Source organism: Rutidosis leptorrhynchoides, chromosome 3 (genome assembly GCF_046630445.1).
Source record: "Rutidosis leptorrhynchoides isolate AG116_Rl617_1_P2 chromosome 3, CSIRO_AGI_Rlap_v1, whole genome shotgun sequence".
Classification (NCBI taxonomy): domain Eukaryota; kingdom Viridiplantae; phylum Streptophyta; class Magnoliopsida; order Asterales; family Asteraceae; genus Rutidosis; species Rutidosis leptorrhynchoides.
Window position 1 is genome coordinate 660,855,509 of NC_092335.1, and position 8,406 is coordinate 660,863,914.

The 8,406-nt window shown below is 30.8% G+C and overlaps 1 protein-coding gene across 1 annotated transcript; it reads right to left on the minus strand.

Annotated features, from left to right (window-relative positions):
• Positions 1–371: 371 nt before the first annotated feature.
• On the minus strand, positions 372–1,765 carry LOC139899246 (transcription factor MYB14-like). The gene is made up of 3 exons (XM_071882063.1): positions 1,589–1,765; positions 1,349–1,478; positions 372–1,021 (listed from the first exon to the last, which is right to left on the minus strand). The coding sequence occupies exons 1-3, from the start codon at positions 1,719–1,721 to the stop codon at positions 526–528; spliced, it is 759 nt and encodes a 252-aa protein (XP_071738164.1). The 5' UTR covers positions 1,722–1,765; the 3' UTR covers positions 372–525.
• Positions 1,766–8,406: the final 6,641 nt, after the last annotated feature.

Consider the following 8,406-nt stretch of genomic DNA (forward strand, 5'->3'; position numbering starts at 1 on the left):
TTAAACTAAATAACTTTATCATTTACGTTCATTTAATAACTAAAACATATCATTAAACTGTTTCGTTTAAATAAACCCGTGATTTCACGGGTCATTTCACTAATATTTCAATATAATCTTTTGAACAAAATTATGGCTCAAACATGTTAGAATAGATTACTCAAAATACTCATGTAATGTGTTTAAGCTTTACTATATGTTACTTAATCAAAAAGTAAGATTGATTTGTTCCCAATTTGGGAGTATGAATGTTGTTATAGACCAAAAATGATATTTAAATCGATATAAATTACAATTTTTCCTTTTGTTTTAGGTAATGGAGATGACATATATGGCAAATCGTATTAGAAAGTATAGTAAACAATCATAACTCTTGAATATCAATTAATATTGTCATTTTTGTAAATAGTATATAAGGGTGTCTTTGCACTCAAAATACAATTAAAATGTTAGAATAATTGGTTAAAAAACTAAACTAAAAAAAAGGAAAGGAAAATGAAAAAAGAATAATTATTTTTGTCATTTTTAAAATTGTTTCAATTCGTCTCCTCTTGTGAACACGTTGAACCAAAAGTCCATGTCATCATGCAAAATTGACTCGTACCCACATCCACTTGGAAATTGACCAATGTTTTCTTGGACTACCGGTAATTCACCGGAGTTTTCACCTGAAAATATTTCCGACCAAAATTCATCATCTATCCCCGGAAAATTCTTTAAATCCATGTCATCCATGCACAAATTTTCATCATAGGCATTTGTACTTGTAGTCACTGAAGAATTATAAGTACTAGAAGTTTGTGGCGAATCAATCTCATTGTAACTCGTCCGAGTGCTGGAATTCGTCTCAAATGGCGATAATTCGACACTTTCTTGTTCTTTTATTTCTTCAACTTTTTCTTTAGATTCCGAGGTTTTTGAATTAGAGTTTGAGTTTACTCGTTTCTTTAAATGTGTATGCCATACATTTTTTATCTCGTTATCTGTTCGTCCTGGTAATCTTGCAGCAATAGCTGACCATCTGCAATTTAAGTTGCGTTAAAGATCAGTAAAAAGTATAGCGATTATATATATATATATATATATATATATATATATATATATATATATATATATATATATATATATTGACTTTAAAGTGAATGTTATTAAATTATACAATAGTTGTCTTTGGTAAAATTCAAGAAATCACCAACATGTTACAAATTGAAGCAATTATTCTTTTATAAAATAGTATTATATTTATGAAACAATTATTCTTTTATAAAATATAATTATAATTATTTTCACTTGAAGCATTGATTCTTATAAAATAGAATTATGTTATATATATGAAACATGCACACACCTATTTCCCATAGCCGAGTGTAATTGTATGATCATTTCTTCTTCTTCTCTACTAAAGTTACCCCTTTTAATATCCGGGTTCAAGTAATTAGTCCATCTAAGTCTACAACTCTTTCCACACCTCAACAAACCTAAAAAGAAGAACACAAACATAAAAAGATTAGTTCTTGAAAGTTATCAAAAACTTATTGAACTTAAACTTTGTTGATATATATGATCATGTTTTGGTAAAAGTGCGTACCGGCTAGTTTAGGAAGAGCGCGCCAATTTGGGTGACCATGAAGGTTAATGTAATTGATTAGTATTAGATCTTCATCATGTGTCCATGGGCCTTTCTTCAAACCCATTTTTGCACAGCAAGGAGCCCTGACCATTTTTGTTCTTGAGTTTTTGTGACTTGTTTTATAGAGTTTAGTATAAAAAGTGTTGGAAAAATGGTTAAGTGAAATGTGAAGGGAGTGGATGGCTTAAATAGGGTTGGGATTAAGGCTAAAGGAAGATGACAAAAGAGGCAAAATGGAGAGTGATGAGGGTCCATGATAGCAGCCAAAGACTAATAGATAGATGAAAGCTCACTTCAATTTAATTTTAATATACATATTCATTTACGAATAGACACATTCGTACGTATGTATGCATAGAGTTAGGTTACAATGAGAACTAACAAAATTACGCAAACTTCAAAAATTAAAAATTATAAAAATGTTTAAACATTTAAACGAGAAAATGTAAATGAGAAAATTGAACTTTAAAGTTTTTTAAAACTATTTTGAGTTTAACATTAATTTATCATTTGAGTTTTCATAGTTCTCGTAATTTTTTTTTATCATCCGAAGTCTTTATTCTAAACTTCCAATTTCAATTTATACGTTTAACTTTATAAGTCTCTATAAATTTACACTTTTTATTACGGAGTAATTCAATAACATCTATTAAAGTTTCTTTCAATTGAGATAATAATAATAATAATAATAATACACGAGTATGCAAATAAGTCAACATAAAATATTAACATAATTGGACGGAAAGAGGGATAGTAATTATTATTCGTATCATAATTCCTTTGATATCGATTTTAGAATGTGTACTTTATAGCAAAGAGACAAAAAATGAAGTAAAACACAATTCATAATTGCACCATTGCACGTTTTGAATTATTAGATCCACATTTTTTATTGCAATATGATATTTTTAAGCTTAAAAAATATTATATCGGTCAACATATATAACGGTGCACCATTTACACATGTAATTTATTTATGAAACATGAATATGAATTTGTAATTTTGTTAAAGGTGTGAAGGAAGGCTTCACGATGGTTCCAGGTTATGAGCATAAACCACAATTTGACATAAATATATAGCTGGATTGACTATGTTGGTCAAACTTAATACATGCACAACTTGCCGCTGTCTTATTCCCTGGTATGTTTTGTTATGGACTTATGGTGAAGTTAAACTAGATTATTGTATAATTATTTTTTTTTTATATATACATTTTTCTTTTCCACCATATAATATAGTCAATGAGGTTATGATTTGAAAACACTAGAAAAAGGATATACGTTTCGTGTTAAGGAACCACCAGCCAAGCTTACAAGATTTCAAGCAAGTGTTTGAAAGGGCATGAAGTGTATATTTGGTGTATTTCCGTACAACAAACTAGCCGTAATTGTTTTTTTTTTTTTTAATATTTTATATTCATATTGTTTTAAAATATTGTAATTTTTAAACTTTTTAATATTAAAAATTTTAAATTATGTAACGTTTTAATATATATAACTAAAAGGTGCATGAATTTAAAACGTTACCAAAAAAACTCAGGCACGATGGGAACATCACATGTATTTTGGGAGCGTGATTACAACGTGTTCGATTTTGGGTGGTTTATTAACATATTTGTTGCCAAACTTTAATCCTAGCGACTAAATTTTGAAATTTTAATATTATAATAAAAATAAAACAAAACAATTTATAAACGCACTTCTACACATTTTTTTTTACATGAAATGTACACATTTCTCTGATTCTCTCTAATCATCTAATCATTTCAAACCAAAACCAAGATCAAAATCTCAATCTTAAAAAGAGGCGGTTCCTCTAATCTCTACATTTTCGGGTCATCAAATTTCCCCGCAATATGTTTGGGGTAATCGACTTTTTGACAATGTCCCGTCACAAAATCTTCTTCAAGATTTCAACAAAGATGATTTTTTTCTTCTAGTTTTTACAACAAGAAGCTCAACACCACCAACAATTTCAACAACCACCATTTCAACAACAATTTTCAGAACAACAATTTTCATAATTTCGCGACCGGGTGTTATATACCGTTTCATGTTCCTTATACGCAACCATGATCACAACCACAACAAAATTTTACACCTCAACGAGACGATGAAGTGGAAGAAATTCGTGACGAGACGCAACAACCACAAGTACGGATTTGAAGGAGTCATAAAAAGGTAAAGAAGTTGCGAAAGAACCATAAATTGAAAAATTGTGGACACCTTTCGAAGAAATTTGGTTAGCGTTGTGTTGGATGATTCTCCAGAAGATAGAGCTCTTGGTAATTCACAAAGAGGTGTAGTTCTTCCGAAGATGGAGTTCATGGTAATTCACAAGTTGTAATCGAAAAGGAAGACGACGATTAGGTTGCCAAAAACCAAACAGTCAGTCGCGGTGAAGATCAGTTGAACAACCTCTAAGAGCTATTTGGTGATGTTGCGATTCGACTTCCTATAGGAAGAGACCATGCGAAGAAAGCTGCTAGAAATTCCGCTTCGTCTGACATTGCAACTTCATCACGGGGTACAAACTCTTCAAGATTGGCTTCAAAATTAGATTTGCAAAAGGAGGTGGATTTGGTGAAAAGAAGCAAGAGTATCGATGTTATTGTCGAGGAAGAACGAGCACATTCATCTTAATCTTGACAAAATTGCGGATCCGCGTAAGAGGAAATGAGCTTTAAGGTTCAAGAAGATGATGTGCGAGTGGTACAAAAGTTATCTCGAGATTTTTGGCGACAATGAGTAATTTAGTAGTTTTAATTATTAATTTTTAGGACTTTAATGAGTTGTAATTTAGGACTTTTAATTATTGTAATTTTATGTTTTTAAAATTATAAATAAATTGTAATCATTTTATTTTAATTAATTTTAGTGTGTTTTATTAATTAAAATACATATAAATGTGTTTACTTTTATAAAAAAAATAAAACTAAAAATAAATTAGTCAAACAAAAAATAAAAAAGAATATAAAAAAGGTGGGATCTAATTTCCGTCACACAATCATCACGCCATATCATTAAAAATTTTATCACGTCATCACATCATCACATTTACCACATCAACAGTATACTCCAAAAAACACATTATCACACATTTTTCACCCCATCACCACTAATTTAGTCTTAGTTACATCTTGTTGCAACAACAATCTAGCATCTCTTTTGTACTTGAAAATTAAGAGTTGTCCCTACAAAATAATACGCATCAAATTGGTTTTTACTTTCCATCGTTTTTTATAGGACATGTTGGGATGAATAAGAAACAGGAAAAATCAATACTGGACTTCTTTTTTTTTAAAGTCAAGTTGTTAACATCGAATACTCTCATTTGCCATGTACGCACGCGCTTTCGGGCAGGAAATCAGAACCACATTACAGGGATCCAAACCTTATACCATCACGAGGGGCAGGCGGTCGGACCTGGGTCCTGAATACGGGTCGGCAAAACCTTCCCCGAGGCAATTCGGCTTTCAGAAAATAAATCTCACGAATATTTTTAAGGGGAGGGACTCGAACTTGAGACATCCTCACTCCCATCCCAATGCACAAGTGCAAAGGGGTGAACCACTGGGTAGGTTCATCTATACTGAACTTTAAAGTTGATCGATAGGAAAAAATAAAAAATATAAAAAAAATAAAGGTTTAGGATTGTCTATCACCTAAATTTGAGTTTTGTTTAGGTTTTTTTTTTTTTTTTTTTTTTTTTTTGACAGATGTTAGGATCACCGATCACCCAGGGGGACTTAACCACCCACGCGTTCATCTCCTACACAGTGATACTCACCCTCAACTGCGTGCTCAGGAGAAAACCCGCACCAATCTCACACTCTCTTTTTGAACAATTGGACATAGTCAATCTTTGAACCCGGTCCATAAAATCTTAGTGAACAAATACGATCGTACTAGATTTGTGTTGGTATTCAAAGATCATGGTTGATCAAGCTTGCTTACGTGATACTTTCTAACTTTGTTTGGTTTGTGCAGGAATTATTTAGTGATTAAAGATAAATCTGGTTACATTAATTAAAACTGTTAAAGTTGTCGTGGATGCTGCTATGTTAGATGTTGAGTGGTCAAAAGTGCAGAAGTGTATAGAAGGGAGTTGAGCTCTATATGAATCACGTATTTGGCTTTGTGTTAATAAGATACCCATTATCGAGTTCACCCTAGTAAAATACATACGTGGGATGTATATGAGCTCTCTCTAATGTTGGAGGAGCATTTCTGCCATTTATACAAATAGAAAGGCTCACGTGTTTTTGGTGAAAAATAAACATAAACATTTTGTGTTTTAGATAATTCATTCAACACAATTATATTTTTTGTAATCCTCTCCATTATCTCTCTACGATTTCTGGGTTTCTCTAGGAAATTGAGTGTATGATCTTCTAGTTGATGATCAAGTGAGGTTTTGGTTTAAATCATTTACATGTCTACCCACAACTAATTTTAGCTTTGTTATGTACTCGTATGTTGAGTAACAAATTTAGAATATAACTATGCGTTGTTGCACCATTTTATTTAGTAAAAGTGGGGTGATAAATCGCGCGTTGGTGCAGGGAATGGTTTCGCTCCATATATTTATAATTACAATTCGAACATCAACGATTGATACAAATATTTTATTAATGAAAAATAAAAAAACAAATATGTACTTTACTAAATCTCATAAAAATAAAGTTGAGACAACTTGCAAATAAAAAAACATTTCTTGAAGATTTTAAAAAATGGAAAATATATATTTTAAGGGGCTACGATAAATGATTTCGCTATATATCACCTCACGATGGTTTAATGATCGGGTCTCTGTAATGTAGTTCGGGTTTTCGTCCGAAAGCGTTTGCATGCGTGAAAAATGATCGGGTGAGTGGGTTATTTCCCTGTCAGTGATCCAAATACTTGCCTTTCATAAACATAATAATAGTAATAATAATAATTATTTATTATAGATATAATATAAGAATGATATTGAATAATAACAATAGTAATTATTATAATATTAATAACATATCAATATCAATATGAATGTTAATAATTAAGAAACACTAAAACTTGAGTAAATTGTGTGGTTGTCGTGTTGTTCCTAAGCGTAGCTAAAACACACCCAAAAAGACACAATTTGGAGTGTGTTTTAGTATATAAAAGAAATGTAGAAAAAGAAAAGCGAAAAACTAAAACATACCATGTATATAATTTCTGATTATATATCTATAAATCATGCGTATATCTGTGTACGCAGTAATTATATTAGTATATTACGCATTAAGCGCAGTTAAAGGCTTTGGCGCACAATATTATCATTGCTGCAAGCGTATTACCTTTTATGGTTTGCACCCGTATTATCTTTACACCTGCCTAATAATTGCATGCCCAAATGTCGGTTCAGATAGATCTTATCTAAATATGACCAAATTCATTTCATAATTATAACCGCATATTTTGAGAGTTAGTTATGGAAAGAATATGACGGTAGATCATTTTGGAACTAGAGATTCGCCTATAAATATAAACCCTAGGTCTACGAAAGACACAAAAGATACAGACAATTGATCTAGCAATTACCCTATCTGATTAATATCTTACGACCGACTTTAATCTCAAGGTTTCCAGGTCAATTCTAATGATAATAATCTACAAACCGTCTTGGGCTATTGAAAGGCCACATGCTTTAAGAGTTAACTCAACATTTAACCATCCAATTGAGATCATCATCTCGATTAGGGTTAGTCACGGTAATCGAACCTGAGAGTTAAATTTTGAGATACGTAAACCCGACGTATACTTAACTTTCAGTAATATATATTGTTGATCAATATTGCACACTCCTCCCGTCCCAAATATATTGTTTCTCAGACAAAAAACACACAGTTTATGAAAAAATATATGTCACGCGTACTTTTTTGTTAGCATTCTAGTTTTACCCATTACTTTTTACATATTTGTTGTAATAGAGTAGTTGCATAAAATATTTTTATCATGCTCCCTCCATCCCAAAATAATTGTTCTTTTTCGCCTTCTCAAAGTCATCAGTTTTCAACTTTGACTCTAAATAACTTTATATTAGTATCATATACTAGTTGACACTGGTGAATCTTGAATGCAATTTTTGAGGGGCCAATCTTGAACATAATTTTTACAAGGCCAACCTTGACCATAATATACAATGAATATTTATATAAATGATATCTTATTAGATATCATGTAGAGTAAATATTAAATTTAAATACTTTTATGGTTTCCATGTATATATATTATAGTTAGATTATCATACTTTAATTAGTGATACAACATTGTAAAAAAATGACAGTAAAAATATAGAAAAAAATTATGGCTTCCTGCAGCATTTGAACATAGACCAACTTTATATTCTGAAATTGCAAATAACTTATATTCTGAAACTGCAAATAACAAAAACCTACTGAACCAGTTTGATGTTCGTGTAATAATCTACAAAAGATTAGTATTATTAAGTGTGTGTTTTGGGAGGGCCATGGCTCACCCATGCCCTCCTAAAGATCTGCCATTAATAGTTGATGAAAGTTATATCAATAAATTGTACATTTAAAACTCAACTCATTCATATGATTTTTATCAATTATTATATAACACAAACAAGGATATTTAAAGTTAAAGTTGAGATGGAAAGACTTTAAAAAGTCAAAACTGAACAATTATTTTGAGACGGAACGAGTATTATTTTTATCTATTTTAAATGCATTGGACAATTAATTTGTGACATTGCAAAATAGAATAATGAATAATAGATTTAA

Bases quoted from the DNA above. Each gene is read 5' to 3' on its own strand.
- LOC139899246 (XM_071882063.1), bottom strand. From the start codon at position 1,721: ATGGTCAGGGCTCCTTGCTGTGCAAAAATGGGTTTGAAGAAAGGCCCA. The intron at 1,479-1,588 runs GTACGCACTTTT...TCTTCTTTTTAG, and splicing joins CGCTCTTCCTAAACTAGCCG to GTTTGTTGAGGTGTGGAAAG. The intron at 1,022-1,348 runs GTGTGTGCATGT...CTTAAATTGCAG, and splicing joins CACTCGGCTATGGGAAATAG to ATGGTCAGCTATTGCTGCAA.